Source organism: Corvus moneduloides, unplaced genomic scaffold (assembly GCF_009650955.1).
Source record: "Corvus moneduloides isolate bCorMon1 unplaced genomic scaffold, bCorMon1.pri scaffold_89_arrow_ctg1, whole genome shotgun sequence".
Classification (NCBI taxonomy): domain Eukaryota; kingdom Metazoa; phylum Chordata; class Aves; order Passeriformes; family Corvidae; genus Corvus; species Corvus moneduloides.
Genome location: NW_022436937.1, coordinates 22,199 through 39,850, shown reverse-complemented (window position 1 = coordinate 39,850; position 17,652 = coordinate 22,199). Strand labels below are relative to the sequence as shown.

At 59.3% G+C, this 17,652-nt stretch overlaps 1 protein-coding gene across 1 annotated transcript in view; it reads left to right on the top strand.

Moving 5' to 3' along the window:
- The window catches only part of LOC116439032 (zinc finger protein 239-like), a 264,648-nt gene extending 256,064 nt beyond the window's left edge, over positions 1 to 8,584 (top strand). Inside the window, exons 2-4 of the mRNA XM_032098106.1 lie at positions 6,717 to 6,795; positions 6,980 to 7,511; positions 7,775 to 8,584. Of these exons, the coding sequence (XP_031953997.1) occupies positions 6,744 to 6,795; positions 6,980 to 7,511; positions 7,775 to 8,165 (975 nt within the window). The 5' untranslated portion in view covers positions 6,717 to 6,743 and the 3' untranslated portion in view covers positions 8,166 to 8,584. The remainder of the gene's footprint in view (positions 1 to 6,716; positions 6,796 to 6,979; positions 7,512 to 7,774) is intronic.
- The last annotated feature ends 9,068 nt before the right edge of the window (positions 8,585 to 17,652 follow it).

Genomic DNA, 17,652 nt, shown 5'->3' with positions numbered 1-17,652 from the left:
GGAGAAGGGATGGGAGTCGCGGTCAGTTCGTGCCGCTGCTTCGCCCTCGGGGACAGGAATCCTTCCCTGCTCCGGCGCGGGGTCCCTCCCATGGGCTCAGTCCCTGCCCTGGCCAGCGGGGGTCCCTCCCCAGCCGTGCGGTCACTCCCCGGCCCGGCCCTGAGGCGCGGGGCAGTCGCGGGGCAGCCGCGCTCCGGCCCCGTCAGCGGCACCGCCGCTTCGTGCCGGGCAGGAGCGGCAGAAGGAGCCGGGCGGCGGCGGGGGCTGAATCCCGGCAGGAGGAGGAGGAAGAAGAGGAAGGGGCCGAGGCCGCCTGCGGTGTCCGATCCCCGGCAGCAGCGGCGAGGCCTCGGGCAGCGGCGGCGGGCGGGGCCCTTTGGAGCCGCTCCGAGGCCTTGGTGCCGCCGCGGGCCCCTGAAGGAGCCGCTCGGCGGGACGGACGAGCTGGGAACGGAAGAAAACACCGAGAAAAGAATAAAATCCAGTCAAAGAGCCGCACCGAGGGGAGTCTCCGCCGGCCCGTGTCCCTGAAGGAGCTGCACTGTGAGACCGGCGAGGAGCCCGGCGGTGAAAGAGCCGCACCGGAGGGAGTGGGATGAGAGGTGTGAATGGAATAAAATTTAGAGATTCGAATAAAAAATTATGAAAGAACCGCCCCGGGAGTGGCCGCTGCGCAGCGACTAAAAAGCGGCACCGGGGGTTCCGGGGGTTGTTCCCGAGCAGCTCCGCTCAGCCCTCGGGCACCGCGCTCGGGCCCCGCGCACTTTTCCAGCCCGGCCGCCCCCACGGGCCGGGCCCCGCGGCTCCCGCTGCCGCCGCCTCGGCCCCGCGGAGCCCAACAACCCCGGAAAATCGCTGCCATGCACTAAAGAACCTTTTCGTGCTCAGCGAGGGGCGCAGAGGGGGGATCCTTATGAAGTCCCCGCAGTCCCTGCTGGGCACGGCCGGGCATTAGCGCAGCTGCCGGGGCTGTGTCCCGGCACCGGCTGCTGCCACAGGGCACGGGGCTGCCGCGCTTGGGCATCAAAGCCGACAGATTTGGGGAGCAGGGACAGCCACAGAAACCCTCGGGGAGCCCTCGCGAGCCTGGAGCTGCACGAGGGACACAAAGGATGCCCCGGACACAGCGATGGCCCCAGCAGCGGCTCTGCCCCCAGCACGGGGCTGTGTCCCAGACCCCACGGTCCAGCCCGAGAGTCGGGGGCGGCAGCGGAGCTGCTGGACGGAGCTTCCAGCCCCGCCAGCCGCAGCTCCGATCCCTTGGGCCGTGGCGCCGGTGACGGGTGTCCCTCGGCACTCGGCGTCTGTCAGCTTTTGCAATGCAGAGGGAGAAACTGAGTCCCAAGTGGAGTCGGTTTCCATCAGTCGCTATTTCTCCTTTCTTTTCTATGACGGATTTCACAGTGCTTCCTTTCCGCCCGGAGATTTGGAGAACAAAATTCCCGGCTGCCCCTGCATCCCTGCAGCTTTCCACAGCCCCAGCCTCGTCCCTTCTCTCCCGGTTCCTTCTCTCCAGTCTCTCCCTCGTGTCGCTGCCGGCTCGGAGGAAGGACATTCCCCCCGGCACCCCCTGCCTCCTCCTTCTGTCCCGTGGGGCGCAGTTGGTGCTTCTGGAGCCGCCTGCCCGCGCAGCCGGACCCGTCCTGCGGCCGCTCAGCGCTGGAGCCGAGGGAATGAACTGCGGGCATCGCTGGGCTGCGCTGGCCCCGGCCGGGTGCCCGGTGCCACCAAAGCCGCTCTGGCACTCTGCTCACAGCTGCAGCACACAGAGCACAGAAGGAAAGGCTCGAGGGCTGGGATCGGGGCAGGGAGAGCTTACTCACTGCTCACTGTCAGGGCCACGACAGACCCGAGCTGGGGAAATTAATGGAATTTATTTCCAAACCAATCCCACCAGGAGAAGGAGAACTAAAAGAAATCCTACAAAACACCTTCCCCACCCCTCCCTCCTTCCCGGGCTCCCAGCCTCTGCCCGCAGTCCCTCCTCTGCTCTCCCTGCACGGCAATCTTGTCACCAGCCATGAACTTGGCTTTTGCCTCATCCCGGGATCTCTTCCCGGACAGGAAGAACTTTCCCCAGCAGAGATGCAGGCCCTGACGGCCTTTGAGGCTCAGGGTGTTTCTCCTGCAGCTCCTTGCAGGTCCCCTATTCCCCTGCCGGCTCTCCTGCACCACAGAACTCTGCTGGCTGAAGCTTCACAAACGTCAGGTCCGGGTCTGGATGTTCCTGAACAATTTGCTTGAGGTCCTTGGGGGCTGCATTGAAACATAGATTTATAAGAAACATAAAGATTTTAATTAACTCTAGCTGTGTTGAAATCAGTTAGAATAGGAAGGAATTTGGGCCCAGCTAGAGTTAATTAAAATAGTTAAGAGAGCTGGATCTGAAATGGGTTTTATGATGTTAGTAACTGATTACCAAATAACTGGTGATCTGTCATTTGTATGTTTGCTTAGCTGTGCTAAGAACGAGAAATAGAAACATTGATCAGTTGGTGTAGGGAACAAGGACAATTACCAATTTCCTCCCCTGGTGGGAACCCGTTCAAAAGTCACGCAAGAGGAAACTTAGAGGTCACTAAAGTAATTAGGATTGTTAAAGTTCAGAAAGGCAAAAAGGTCAAAATGAGGAAGATGAGTTACTTCATCTGTTTTAGGACCACTGACCCCATTCAAGACCACCGACTCAATTCAGAACACACACTACGCATGCTTAATGACATTTAAGCTCATTTCCATATGAAGCAGAGAATGGGAGGTGTTAGCGGTATGAATATACATTTGTATTTTGGATATTTATAATATTTGGAATAAAAAGGTATCGTGTTTGTTTGTATCCAGGCCCTGCGTCTTAGGGAGCTATCCCATGCAGTGCCTGGCGCCAAATAAAACACACACTCATACACTCTAAACTGTTAGAGAGATTTTGTCCATCTCAGTTGGATATCGATATTAGATCGATATTCATATTTTGGTAAATCAGCATCTGATCCATTGTTCTTGTCTTCCCCTAGGGCCTGGCACAGGAGGTGGAACCCGGGTGCTGCTGCAGCGGCGCTGGGGGAGCTCCAGGACTCGCTGTGGCCGCTGTGGCAGCCGCAGCACAGCCCGTTCCCAGCGAGGAGCCCAGGGCTCCGTGGGGCTCTGCAGGACCTCGGCCCTGGGGCTCGTCTGCATCAGCCCGGGCAGCTGGGCTGGACTTGGCTTCGTTTGTGTCTCTGGCTGCCCTGGCACAGCAGCTGCCCAGCGCCCAGGGGCCAGCAATGGGAGCGGGGCAGGTCGGGGTGAGCTTCAGTGTCTGTGCCCGGCAGAAATGCCAAAGCCTTCCCTAAGGAGCAGCGAGTGCTGCCAGAGCACAGGATGCTGCTGCTGCTGCTGCTGCTGCTGCTGCTGCTGCTGCTGCTGCTGCTGCTGCTGCTGAGCACGGGACGGCCCCAGGGCTCATGTCAGACAAAGCCGGGATGGGAGCCACAAACAACGGGAGGAGGAGGAGGAGGGGCAGGAGAGGAGGAGAAGGGACAGAGGAGCAGGAATAGCGATGGGGGAGGATGGATGGAGGATCAGGAGCGGGAGGAAGAGGTGGGATAAAGGGGGAGGAGCGGGAGGAAGAGGAGGGAGAGAGGAGGCAGGAAGAGGAGCCTCCACGTGCATCCATCGCTCTCTGTGTCCGCAGCTCTCGGCTCTGGGAGCATCGCTCCCCCCATCCCGCAGGTGACCGGGGAGGGGCAGCTGGCCCCAAATATCTTGGGCGGTCGCTGGGGTTGTTTTGGGAGAGGGGATTTTTGGACCTTGGAGGACTCCAGCACCGAGCCCCAAATATCTTTGTTGGTTCCTGGGGGGAGGGGAGTTCTGTGGGGGGCCGGGGGGAGGCGAATGTTTGGATCTTGCAGGACTCCAAAGGTGAGTCACAAATGCCCCTTGGGGGATATTGAGGAGCTCCTGGGACGCGGGATGGGGCCCAGGAAGGGTGGGATGTGGATTGGGGTGTGGGATGAAGTCTGGGGGAGGGGGATGGGCGGGATGGGGCCTGGGATGAGGCAGCCGAAGGTTGGGGATGATGAGGCCGGAGGGACCCCACTCCTGAGGGGCCTGCGGGGTATCCGCCAGCTCTGAGGGAGTTTTGGGGCACCCCTAATCCTGAGGGGGTTGTTCTGGCAGCGGGGGACACGTGGCTCCGGCAGCTCTGGCCCCACCTGAGCCCCCCCCGCCCCCAGCGCCCCCCGGAGCGGAATTTGGGGAGGGGGAGGTGGGGGCGGCCAGGCCGGGCCCCCCCGCGCTGTCCCAGCGGGGGCCGAGTTCGGGCGGGAGCCCCGCGGGGCCCGGCCCTGCCCGGGCACGGCTGATGCCGCCCGCCCGCGCTCCGCACTGCTCCGGACTGGTGCTCCCAGTGCCGTGCGGGGCGGGGCCGCTCTGGGGACCCCCCCAGGGCACAGCGCGGCTGCTTTGGGGCTGTCGGCACCTGGCCGGCGCTGGGGATAGGGCGTGTGGGGGCAGCTGGGGCCGTACTGGTGGCACTGGTGGTGCTGGGAGCCCCCCGGCCGCGGGCGAGGAGCTCTGGGGTGAGGGGAGGGGTGGAAAAGGGGGAACCTGTTGGCAACAGGGGGAGAGCAGTGAAAAGGGGATTGGACTCCTCAAACTGAGTGGGAGAGGGGACTGAGAGCCCCAAACCAAGCGCGTGGGACACTGAGGCTTTGGGGGAAGATGAGAAAAGAGGGGGATGGGGGGGAGAGGGAGGAAAAAGGGAGTGGGATCCTTCCCCTTAGTGGGGTCGGTTGGTGGCTGAGGAATGGGGCATGATGGGAAAAGGGTGGAGGGGGAAAAATGGGGAGTAGGACCTCCAGTCGAAGTGGGAGGGGTGTGGAGAACCCCAAAGTTGCCATCATGGCACGAGCTGATCTCCTGTGGGAAGAGCTTTGGCCAGAGCATGGAGCTGATCGCCCAGCAGAGGATCCAAGTGGGGGAGAAGTCCTGTGTCTGCCCAAGCTTTGCCCAGAGGCCCCATCTCAGAGGAGAGAGACCCTACAGGGGCCAGGATTGCAGGAAAAGCTTTGGTAGGAGTCCCAACCTCACCAGGTACCAGGGGATCCACACTGGGAAGCCCCTATGGATGCCCAGACTATGGGAAGGGCTTCACCGTGAGCCCCAAGCCCCTGGAACACCTGTAGGAGCCACCTGGAGGAGGGTCCCTACAAGTTCTCAGCTGTAGGAAGAGCCCCAAGGAGCCCAGGTCCCCCCAGAACCACCACCTGAAGCAGAAGGTGGTGACAACTCTTCATCCCAGGGCCCTGGGAACACTGTGGGGTCTCCAGCCTGACCCCCTCTAACAAGGGGCTCCCACCAGCCCTCATCCTGCCCCTAAAATCCCTTGGGATCTCCCATCAATCTCTGCATCCCCCACTTCCCTCTCCATCCTGACATGAGACCAAAGGGGTGGAAGTCCCCACCCATGGTGACCACAACACCGAATTTTTATCTCCACCCACCAATTTTGCATCTTTTCCCTTGGCCAGGTTTCCTCTCAGTGGGTGGGAGCAGCCCAGAGCCCTGCACTGCCCATCACGACCTGTCCTGGCTCCATTCCCATTCCTCCTGTGGGGTGTGAGGGGTTTTGGGAATCAGGGGAGGAGGAGGAGGGATGGAAGAGAAGAAGGAGGGAAGAAGGAGTGGGAGAAAGGATGAAGAGAGGAGGAGCAGGAGGTGGGATTAGGGAGGAGAATGGATGGAGGAAGATGAGAAGAAGGCAGAGGAAGAGGAGGAAGCTCATGGGTCCAGCGCTCCCAGAATTTGCAGGCCCCTCACCCCAAGGAGCATTGACCTCCCCATCCCACCTGGTACCTGGGGAGGGGGAGCTTGGCCCAAATATTCTGGGGAATCCCTGGGCCGGTGTTTTTGGGGGGGATGTTTGGATCTTGCAGGACTCCAAAGCTGAGCCATAGGTGCCCCTTGGGGGGGGACACTGGGGAGTCCCCAGGAGGTGTTTTTGGGGGTCCCTGCAGCAGACGCTGGCAGAGACCTGGTGGGGGTTGGAGGCATGCGGGTCCCTCCCGCAGTGGGGGTTGGATCCACCCGGGTCAGGCACCGCTGCCTCTGTCCAAGAGCCAGGGGCCTGCAGGACCCATCAGTGGAGCCAGAGAGGGGAACCTCGGGAGCCCCAGAGTGAGGAGAACAGAGAGGGGCAGTGCTGGGACCAGGGGACCCCCGGCAGTCTGGAGGAGCAAACCCCTGTGACCCCCAGGACCCCAAAGTGGGGAGCCCAGAGAGGGGGGAGCACCACGATTCACAGGACCCTCAACAGCCTGGAGAGGGGAAGGGGGAGGGGACTCCTGGGACCCCCTGCACCCTGAAGCAGAGAATAAGGGGAGAAGGGACCCCAGGACCATAAGTGGGGTTCCCTGGCATCCCTAAGTGGGGAGACGGAAGAGTGGGGAACTTTTTGGATTCCTGGGACTCCCAGCAGCCTGGGGAGGGTGGGGACCAGGTAGAGAGGGGGATCCCCAATACAAGCGTGACCCCCAGCAGCTGGGATGGGGGGAACCCCGAACACCAAAAGGGGAGGGATCACAAAATATGAACTCCTGGGAGGCTTTCTCAGGGCTAAATATTGGTGTTTGGGAGGTTTTTATGGATCCCAGATGCCTGGTGACTTCTAGAGATGGACTTGGGCAGAGGAACCTTCAAACTCAACATGCTCATCCCTTGTTTTCTCCTCAAACCAGGATTTCCCATTCCCAAACCTTGGCCAGATGGAGGAGGAGGCTGTGAGGCAGAGGAAGATGCCCCGGGACACCCAGGCAGGTGACGAGGAAGTCACGGCCCCTTTTCCCTCTCTCCTGCTCCATCTCCCAGCCCAGCATCGCCCCCGGCTGCAGGACAACCCCGCTGCCGACACCGTCCTGCCGGGGACGGACTGGGGGGATCTCCTTGCCCTTCCCTGTGGCACGGAGGCAAATCCCATCCTCTCCTTGTCCTTCCTCCCCAGACAAGGAGCTGAGGACGGAGTCCAGGGAGGACAAATCCCCACAGCAGAACCTGGTGGAAGAGGCTGTTTTGAGCGGCTCCATGGTGCAGGAATCCAATGGGGAGGAAAAACCACGGAGACCCCGCAGGAGGAGGGGCTGCAAACGCAGCCCAGGGTGCTCTGAGGAGGAAAGACCCACCCTGTGCCGGGAAGGCGGCCAGAGATCGAGCCAGAGCTCAGACCTGGTGGTCCATGAGCGGCTTCACACTGGGGAGAAGCCCTACAAGTGTGGGGAATGTCGGAAGAGCTTCAGCCGGAGCTCCCACCTGATCCGCCACCAGATGATCCACACGGGGGAACGGCCCTATGAGTGTGGGGAATGTGGGAAGAGCTTCAGAGAGAGCTCCCACCTGCTCCGCCACCAGCGTATCCACACAGGAGAGAGGCCCTACGAGTGTTCCGAGTGTGGGAAGAGGTTTCTGACCAGCTCCGATCTCCTCCTACACCAGCGAATTCACACAGAGGAGAGGCCCTTCCGCTGCCCCGACTGCAGGAAGGGCTAAGTGGGAAGAGCTTAAGCCAGAGATCCCACCTGATCCGCCACCAGATGATCCACACTGGGGAGAAGCCATATGAGTGTGGGGAATGTGGGAAGAGTTTCAGATGCAGCTCCAACCTGACCATCCACCAGCGCATTCACAATGGGGAAACGCCCTACGAGTGTCCTGACTGTGGGAAGGGGTTTCAGACCAGCTCCGATCTCCTCAGGCACCAGCAGATTCACACAGAGAGGCCCTTCCGCTGCTCCGACTGCAGGAAGGGCTTTAGGGACAACTCCGACCTCCTCAGGCACCGGCGCATCCACAGCGGAGAGAGACCCTATGAGTGTGGGGAGTGTGGGAAGACCTTCAGCACGAGCTCCAACCTGATCGTCCACCAGAGGATCCACACGGGAGAGAGGCCCTACGAGTGTTCCGAGTGTGGGAAGAGGTTTCCAAAGAGCTCCAATCTCCTCCTGCACCAGCGGATTCACACAGAGGAGAGGCCCTTCCGCTGCCCCGACTGCAGGAAGGGCTTCAAATACAAATCCCACCTCGTCAGGCACCAGCGCATCCACACCGGGGAGAGGCCCTACGAGTGTCCCCAATGTGGGAAGAGCTTCTCCAGGAGTTCTCACTTGACCCAACACCAATGGAGGCACCGGTAAGGGAAGCCCTGCGAGTGCCCCGAGTGCAGGAAGAGCTTCATCCTCTACTCCAACTTCATCCCCCAGCAGAGGACCCACGTTTGGCAGAGCCCTGGTGACCCACATTCCCCGTGATCCAGTTTGGGAAGAGCCCTGGCTGGTGCTCTCCACGTCCTCCTGGATCCCCGTAGGCACCTGGGTGAATGTAGGGGCTGGAACATCCATCGGGACTCTGACTGAAATCGGAAATTCATTGGGAAGAGCTGATTTGTTGAGTTTACGGCCCAAAAATTCTCACCTGCTCTGTCCAGTTGTTTCTTCTGGTGGCATCCAGCAATCCTGGATGATCTTGGAGGTCTTTTGCAACCTAAATAGTTTCCTCCTTCATCCTGTCAAAACAACCAAAATTGGGGTAGAAATAAAGGAATTCAACAAAGGTATCTAAAGCAGCACCATTTTCCTGGGATTTGGGGGTGAATTTGGGGTTGGTTCAGGGGAATATTCAGGAGGATTTGGGTGTTGTGAGGCCATGGGCTGGGCAGACGGGGCCACAATCTCGTAGTTGTGCTGGCAGAACGTGTCCACCTGACACGTACCGGGGCTGTGCTGGAATTCTCTGCTGCTGCTGAGCCACTCGGGGGGTCTGGCCCAGCAGGAAAGGTGACCCTGAGCCAGGAGCTTTCCTTGGCCGCAGCAAAGCCTTGGCACGGAAAGACCTTCCCAGCGCTGTGCCCTGGGCCGGGAGGGATTGTGCCACCAGAGCTGTCCCTCCATTTCTTCTGCCAGGCAGCTCTAGGACATGGAAAGTGGAGAAGCCAGAGCTGCCTCTCAGCTTTCCGCAGTCCTCCAGGAGAATCCTGTGTGGGAAGCACCCTGGGAACAGGGTTTCTGTGCCAGGGCAGGGGAATTCAGAGCCCTTTCCTCCTGCGTGGGCCAAGGCTCTGGCCCTGGCCCTTTGCAAAGGCCCTGCAGCTGCCAGAGGGGCCTTTTTGGCTCAGCTGAGAGCAGTCCTGCTGCAAGGCTGTCCTCGAGCTGCTTGGGCTGCACATGTGCCCAGGGAATGCTCATTGCTTGCAGTCTCAGGTGCTGTGGGTGTGCAGGTGTAAGTACTGCAGGAGGGAACAGCTCTGCTGGGGGCAGTTCTCTTTTTCTTGGTGTGTTTTTTATGTTGAATGGACGTTCCCTGCCAGCTCTGGGCAGAGCTCTGTACCTGTATGTGCCACTTGTCTGTGGCATTGTGGCTCAGGAGGTGGCCAAGGGGAGCTTGGCCGAGCTGTGGGCAGAGGAATGGCCATCAGGCCAGGCTGGGGGGTCAGCGGCCGGTCAGTTGCGTTGCGTGGCCGCGGCTCTGGAGGCTTGTGTGGGAGCGTGTGCAGGGCTGGAAGGCTGGGGCTGCCGCCGCTGTGTCCCAGAGCCGGGAAGGCCGGGGCTGGCCCGGCCCTGGCCCGGCCCCGCCAGCTCTGCCAGCTGCCGGCGGGGACACAAAGGGCAGCTCCGAGCTGCGGCCGCTGCGCTGCGGCCGCACAAACGCAGCGCCCGCAGAGCTCCAGGGCAAGGTGCTGGCCCTGGCTCGGGGCTGGGCCGGGGCCAGCGGCAGAAAATCAACTTGCAGCTTGGGCCCCGCAGCAGGGAGGAGCAGCAATTGCTGGCTGAGAGAGACTCTTGCCAAGGGCCTGCGGGGCCGGGCCCCAGGGAACGGCTTCCCGCTGCCCGAGGGCAGGCTGAGATGGGATGTGGGGCAGCAATGGTTCCCTGGCAGGGCGCTCAGGGCCTGGCACAGGCTGGCCCCAGAAGCTGCGGCTGCCCCCGCATCCCTGCAAGTGTCCCAGGCCGGCTCGGCCATTGGGGCTTCCTGCCCAGGAGGGCTGGGCTGGGCTGGGCTGGGGCTGCTGAGGGCGGGATGGGCTCTGGCTGAGCCAGCTGAAGGCTGGGCATGATGAGGCCGGGGGGACCCCGTTGCTGAGTGGGTTCTGGGATATCGCCCATTCCTGAAGGGATGTCAGAGGTATGTCCGCATTCCTGAGGCCAGTTTTGGGGTCCCCTCAATGCTTAGGGAGAGGTTCTGAGAGGGGGGGCTCTGGTACTTGGAAGGGGGACCTATTGTTAGGGATGCGGGGAGCCCATTTTGGGAAGGATGCTGCATGTTTCTGGCAATTTTTAGAGGTTCTGAATGTCCTGTGAGGCCATGGCTCTCATTTTGGGACCTGAGGTGAGCCCATGGGCACAGCAAGGCCTGAGGAGAGGTTCCAACCTCTGATTTTGGATGGAGGGATTGAGCGGGTGCCTTCAATAAACTCAATGCCAGCCCCAATGTGTCGATGGCAGCCCCAAATGGCTCGATCCGTCAGCCCCAAGCCCCGTGTGTGGGGAGTCAGGAACCACAGAAGGGGAATTGGTGTCCAGGAGGGGTGGGATGGGATGGGATGGGATGGGATGGGGATGGCATTTTGGGGGTGGGATGAAGTTTGGGAGTGATGGGGTGGTTTGGGCACTTGGCGTGTGTCACTCCAGGGAGGGAAAGCAGGAGCCGCTTTTGGGGAGGCTCCTGCTGGTTTTTGACAATTCTGGGACCTCTAAGTGTCTTCTGGGAGGTTTCAGGGAATTTGGGGAAGGTGATGTAAAGCCCCCGCAATTTGGCGGGCTGAGGTGAAGTTCCCCACATTTTGGGAGGGTGAGAGGACCCCAATTGGGAGGGAATTTGGAAGGAATTCAGAAGGAAGGAAGGAATTCGGAAAGAAGGAATTCGGAATTCGGAATTCGGAATTCGGAAGGAAGGAAGGAATTCGGAAGGAAGGAAGGAATTCGGACGGAATTCGGAGGAAGGAAGGAATTTGGAAGGAAGGAAGGAATTCGGAAGGAATTCGGAAGGAAGGAATTCGGAAGGAATTCGGAAGGAATTCGGAAGGAAGGAAGGAAGGAAGGAATTCGGAAGGAAGGAAGGAAGGAAATAATCCTTAATAGTAATGTGAAACCAACAAGAAAATAGAAAGTAAAAAAAAAGAAAAAGAAGGAAATAAGAGAAGAAAGAAGGAAAGAAAGAAGACAGAAAACAACAGGAAATGAAAAAACCAAAGAATTAAAGAGAAAAGAACAATAGAGGAAAGAAAGAAAAGAAAGAAAAGAAAGAAAAAAAAGAAAAGAAAGAAAAGAAAGGAAGAAAGAAAGAGAAAGAAAGAAGGAGACAGAAAGCCAGAGCAAGAGAGAGAAGGAAGGAAAGGGAAGAAAAGCAAGAAGAGAAAAGAGGAAGGGAGGGAGGGAGGGAGGGAGGGTGACCTCAAGGATGAGAAGCTCTTCCTCAGCCTGGGCACCTTCTTCAAAGACACGCTCCCCGCCCCATGTGCAGGTGAGTGCACAGCCAGGGGGATGCTCCCAGAGCTGGGCATGGCACGGCCTGGCCGGGCACCAAAGGTTCCCCCTTTGCTGGGGCGGCTGCAGCCAATTCTTCAGTGGCTGCCAAGCTGCTTTTGGGCTCTGGGCAGCTGCTGAGGAGGTGGATGTGCCATGGCTGGCTGCAGGCTGGGCACATGTCCTGCCCTCCTGCTCTGCTCCCAAAGGCAGCAATGCTGGGCAGCTTTGGGCCCAGCTCTGAGCGCGGCCAGCACGGCCTGGGCACTGCGGGCGGCTGGGACAAGGGGACAGGAGGCTTCAGCTGACGGGCGGCTTCTGGTTTCTCTCCTTGCAGCCGGGCTCTGCCGATGCTGAGGCTGCTCCGGGCTCTGCCAGGGCTCTGCTGGGGCTCAGCCCCGGGCACGGCTGGGCCCGCTCTCCCCTCACAGGGCTCTGACAGCTTTGCATCAGACCAGCCCCTTGCGAGCACAGCGACGGAGCTTTCTGCTTTTGCAGGTGAGTGAGACTCTGGTGCAGGCCAAGAGATTGCACTCAGGGACACACATGCCACTGGCAAGAACCCAAACTCTCCGCAGTGCCAGCGGAACACCTGGATCTGCACAGGACGTTCTCTCTGTCCCACTCTTCCTTCCGTTTGGGCTGGAATTGTGCCATTGCACTTTCTTCCTCCTCTAGAAGTGCCACAAGTCAGCCAAAGCTGGCGAGTGGGCCATGTTCCTGAGGCAGTGCAGCCTGGAGCTGATGGAGGAAGAATTGCCCTTCTCCACTGCCAAACCACAGCAAAAAGCCCAAAGTGGGACTTTGCGTCTTGAAGAAAGCCCTGACAATTTCCGAGGGAATGTGCAGCTCATTGGCAGGGTGAGAAGGAAGGGCATCTTCTCAGGGAGTTGGGGTGGGACAGAGTTTAGGTTGCCAGTCCTGCTCGGAGCTGGCAGGGCACAGAGCCGTCCTCAAGCCCAGCCGTGCACCACAGCAGTGTCTCAGGGCTGCTGTGCCAGGTTACGGTGTCATTCAGAGGCGCTCTGCAGCCCTCAGCTGTCCTCACTGCCGTGTTCCCATTGCCTTTTCCTTGGCCCTCCACCACGATGGGCTCTGTGAATTTTTTCCCAGCTCTGTGTCCAGAGCAGCTGTCCAAGAGCTGAAGGGAGCAGCGTTTAGAAGCAGTTCCAAGATTTCTAGGCAGGAAGGGGAGCTGGTGGCCATCCTTGGAACTCACCATGTTCATCAGGAGGGAGTGCTGGTTCTTTGGGAATTACGGAACAATGGGAACACAAGAGTTGGAAAAATCCCAGTTTTCTGTGGATCTGTGCAAAGATGGGAGCAGCAGAAACACTTTGTGTCTGCTTTTGGGGACACAAGGTCCAAGGAGCTGCGGTGGCAGAGGGGGACCTGGGCTGGTGGCCGCTGAGGTCCTGTTTCAGGACATCCTGCAGTGGCACAGGACGGAGCTCCAAGCACCCACAGCCACACTGCTGCAGTCTCTGGGGTGCTGCACATCCTCCAGGAAAAGCTGCTGTCACACAATGCACTGGGATTGATAATCTGTATTTGCAGTGCTTTAGGCCCGTGTTTCAAACTGCAATAGTTTTACACTCAAGACACAAGTCATGCCCAATCCATATTTCAATTTCCTGTTGCTTCAGCCACAATTTAAATTAGCAGTATTGGAAACAAACCCCAAAATCTTTAAGAAAGGCTGAAGAGCTCAGTTAGGTGGATCCACACCATCAGCACATTCACAAAGTAAATACCTGAGTTCTGTCAGAAAAATTAATCCACAAACACCAGAAGTTTATGTCCAAAAAGGAGACAGAGGAGTCCTGTTACTTTATTCGAATAAAGGGAGAGGCCATGGGGCATTTCCCCTGGGGTCTCTCAGATTTTTGGAGGGCACAGCCTCCTTTTTGTCCTAATTTCCCGGCCGCATTTCCCTCTCTGTTCCCCCATTGGCTGAGGTACTTGAGAGGTGCAGACTTCCAAAAATGCCTGATACCCAAGACTCCCCTCTAATGTATAACCCCACCCCCCTGTATTTTAATTCTTATGGAATTTAATGGTTCTTCCCATTGTTTCTTTCATTTCTCAATATCCAATTTCTTTTATCAGCAGACCTACAGTTTATTTGTAAGGACAAATCTCTTTCCTTCCAGTCATCAATCAGTGGAATCCTTCCCTTTGTTTCTTTTATCTCTCAGTACTCGTTTTATCTTCCAGCGGGCCCACAGCTTGTTTGTAAGGACAAGTCCCTCATCCCTTTCAGTAGAAACGAGATGAAGGTAAATTGTAACTTCGAAATAGTTGTAATATGTTACGAAATGTATTAATAATGACGTGGTCTTTTGAGTTGAGAAACTACAGAGGCAGGAACCAGGACACCTTAAAGAAACAGAGAAGATAAACCGCCCATCCCAGGAAGATTGTTATCTCCTCAAAGCTCACACCTCCCAAGGAAAGTGTCAGCTACAAATTAGGCTGGAGGCTGGGGAGGCACCGGAGAGAGGGGCCCATCTTCAATTCTGAAGCGATCCTGAGGACAGAAGCGGCGTCGTGCTGGGGGAAGGGGGCAGCGACCTGAGAGGGGGGAAAGGTGAGTGAAGTGTAAATTACTTTCTGGGCTTAATGAATATGTAACAGTTTAGGAGAGTACTTAAGTGCACAGTAAAATGAATGGAGTGCGCCTCTGACAATATTGCCGAGCGCCCCAGCGCTCTGACACGCCTTTGTTCTTCTACTTATAAATGTTCAATAATATATTGCTAAAAATTTTAACTCTTGAATTCATTTTCCTGAAGGGGAAGAGGAGACCTGCAAGGAGCTGCAGGAGAAACACCCTGAGCCTCAAAGGCCGTCAGGGCCTGCATCTCTGCTGGGGAAAGTTCTTCCTGTCCGGGAAGAGATCCCGGGATGAGACCAAAGCCAAGTTCATGGCTGGTGACAAGATTGCCGTGCAGGGAGAGCAGAGGAGGGACTGCGGGCAGAGGCTGGGAGCCCGGGAAGGAGGGAGGGATGGGGAAGGTGTTTTGTAGGATTTCTTTTAGTTCTCCTTCTCCTGGTGGGATTGGTTTGGAAATAAATTCCATTAATTTCCCCAGCTCGGGTCTGTCGTGGCCCTGACAGTGAGCAGTGAGTAAGCTCTCCCTGCCCCGATCCCAGCCCTCGAGCCTTTCCTTCTGTGCTCTGTGTGCTGCAGCTGTGAGCAGAGTGCCAGAGCGGCTTTGGTGGCCCCGGGCACCCGGCCGGGGCCAGCCCAGCGATGCCCGCAGTTCATTCCCTCGGCTCCAGCGCTGAGCGGCCGCAGGGCGGGTCCGGCTGCGCGGGCAGGCGGCTCCAGAAGCACCAACTGCGCCCCACGGGACAGGAGGAGGAGGAGGCAGGGGGTGCCGGGGGGAATGTCCTTCCTCCGAGCCGGCAGCGACACGAGGGAGAGACTGGAGAGACGGAACCGGGAGAGAAGGGACGAGGCTGGGGCTGTGGAAAGCTGCAGGGATGCAGGGGCAGCCGGGAATTTTGTTCTCCAAATCTCCGGGCGGAAAGGAAGCGCTGTGAAATCCGTCATAGAAAAGAGAGGAGAAATAGCGACTGATGGAAACCGACTCCACTTGGGACCCAGTTTCTCCCTCTGCATTGCAAAAGCTGACAGACGCCGGGAGGGCCGAGGGACACCCGTCACCGGCGCCACGGCCCAAGGGATCGGAGCTGCGGCTGGCGGGGCTGGAAGCTCCGTCCAGCAGCTCCGCTGCCGCCCCCGACCCTCGGGCTGGACCGTGGGGTCTGAGACACAGCCCCGTGCTGGGGGGCAGAGCCGCTGCTGGGGCCATCGCTGTGCCCGGGGCATCCTTTGTGTCCCTCGTGCAGCTCCAGGCTCGCGAGGGCTCCCCGAGGGTTTCTGTGGCTGTCCCTGCTCCCCAAATCTGTCGGCTTTGATGCCCAAGCGCGGCAGCCCCGTGCCCTGTGGCAGCAGCCGGTGCCGGGACACAGCCCCGGCAGCTGCGCTAATGCCCGGCCGTGCCCAGCAGGGACTGCGGGGACTTCATAAGGATCCCCCCTCTGCGCCCCTCGCTGAGCACGAAAAGGTTCTTTAGTGCATGGCAGCGATTTTCCGGGGTTGTTGGGCTCCGCGGGGCCGAGGCGGCGGCAGCGGGAGCCGCGGGGCCCGGCCCGTGGGGGCGGCCGGGCTGGAAAAGTGCGCGGGGCCCGAGCGCGGTGCCCGAGGGCTGAGCGGAGCTGCTCGGGAACAACCCCCGGAACCCCCGGTGCCGCTTTTTAGTCGCTGCGCAGCGGCCACTCCCGGGGCGGTTCTTTCATAATTTTTTATTCGAATCTCTAGATTTATTCCATTCACACCTCTCATCCCGCTCCCTCCGGTGCGGCTCTTTCACCGCCGGGCTCCTCGCCGGTCTCACAGTGCAGCTCCTTCAGGGACACGGGCCGGCGGAGACTCCCCTCGGTGCGGCTCTTTGACTGGATTTTATTCTTTTCTCGGTGTTTTCTTCCGTTCCCAGCTCGCGCGTCCCACCGAGCGGCTCCTTCAGGGGCCCAAGAGCTGAAGGGAGCAGCGTTTAGAAGCAGTTCCAAGATTTCTAGGCAGGAAGGGGAGCTGGTGGCCATCCTTGGAACTCGCCGTGTTCATCAGGAGGGGGTGCTGGCACCAAGGCCTCGGAGCGGCTCCAAAGGGCCCCGCCCGCCGCCGCTCCCCGAGGCCTCGCCGCTGCTGCCGGGGATCGGACACCGCAGGCCGACCCGGCCCCTTCCTCTTCTTCTTCCTCCTCCTCCTCCTCCAGCCGGGATTCAGCCCCCGCCGCCGCCCGGCTCCTTCTGCCGCTCCTGCCCGGCACGAAGCGGCGGTGCCGCTGACGGGGCCGGAGCGCGGCTGCCCCGCGACTGCGCCGCGCCTCAGGGCCGGGCCGGGGAGTGACCGCACGGCTGGGGAGGGACCCCCGCTGGCCAGGGCAGGGACTGAGCCCATGGGAGGGACCCCGCGCCGGAGCAGGGAAGGATTCCTGTCCCCGAGGGCGAAGCAGCGGCACGAACTGACCGCGACTCCCATCCCTTCTCCCTGCCCCGCTGGGCACAGCAGGGAGGAGCCGCGGATAAAGGGAAGACCGGCAAGGAGAAAGAGGTCGCGGGAAGGTTCTGTGCCAGGGTTTATTTTACTCCTCACTCTCCTGTTCTGATCCGCTCCGTCCCAAATCCAGTTCATCTCCCACGGCGGGGCTCTTGTGGCCGCCATGGCGATCCCTGAGTGAGCTCTCCCTGCCCTTAGCCCGAGCCACGAGGACTCGGATCTGTTCCAGTTCCGTGCAATTCACGGGCATTTGGGGCAGCTGGAGCGAAGCAGCTGGAAAGCACAGCGGGCTCGAGAGGGACTCAAGCAGGGCAGGAGCCGGGGCTGCCCCGAGGGAGCTCTCCCAGCACGAACCTTCCCGGGCTCTTTCTAGGGGAATTTCCTTGAATGTTTCCATTCATCGCTACAAAGCAGAGTCACGAGTGGAGCTGAGCTTTCACCTTGAAATGAGCGAATCGAACGCGTGCGCTGGGAGTGCTGCAAACTCAAGGTGTTCCTTGATCCTTTAATCTTGCAAATATTCAGCCCCTCAGCAGCGACGTCTCTGCCAGCCCGGTTTCTGGCTCAGACCCGGCTCGGAGCTTGGAGAAGAAATCCGAAGTCCCAACAGAATCACCTCTGCCGTCATCTTATTTTTTTCATAGGTACGATGTGTTATGTTATTGTGTATACTATTTTACTTTGATTTTTTTCTCTTACTCTTTTTTTTCCTTCTATTTTATTGTGGTTTTTCTCTATTCCCTTCCCCCCACCCCCCGCCGTTGTTCTCCCCCCGGAGGTTTGTGGTGAGGGGGTTTCCCACCGGTTCTTCCCGGAAACCAACGAAATCAATCAAAATAATGATGAATTTTTCAACTCTTTCCGCTGCTGTTTCCAGAAGGTCCCGGGAGGAGCCGTGGGCGGGGAGGGGGTTGCCGGTGCCGGGGGCAGTCAGCGGTCGCCGGGCAGATCCCGGCGGCGAAGGTCCGGAGGCGGAGAAGCCAAATTGTCCAAGGGAGCGCGGGAGGAGGGGACGGGGCAATTCCAGGGAATTCCCCTGGATCCCCTCCTGGCATCCCCCGGGACCCTCCTCGGCCGCGCCCTGCGGGACCCCCG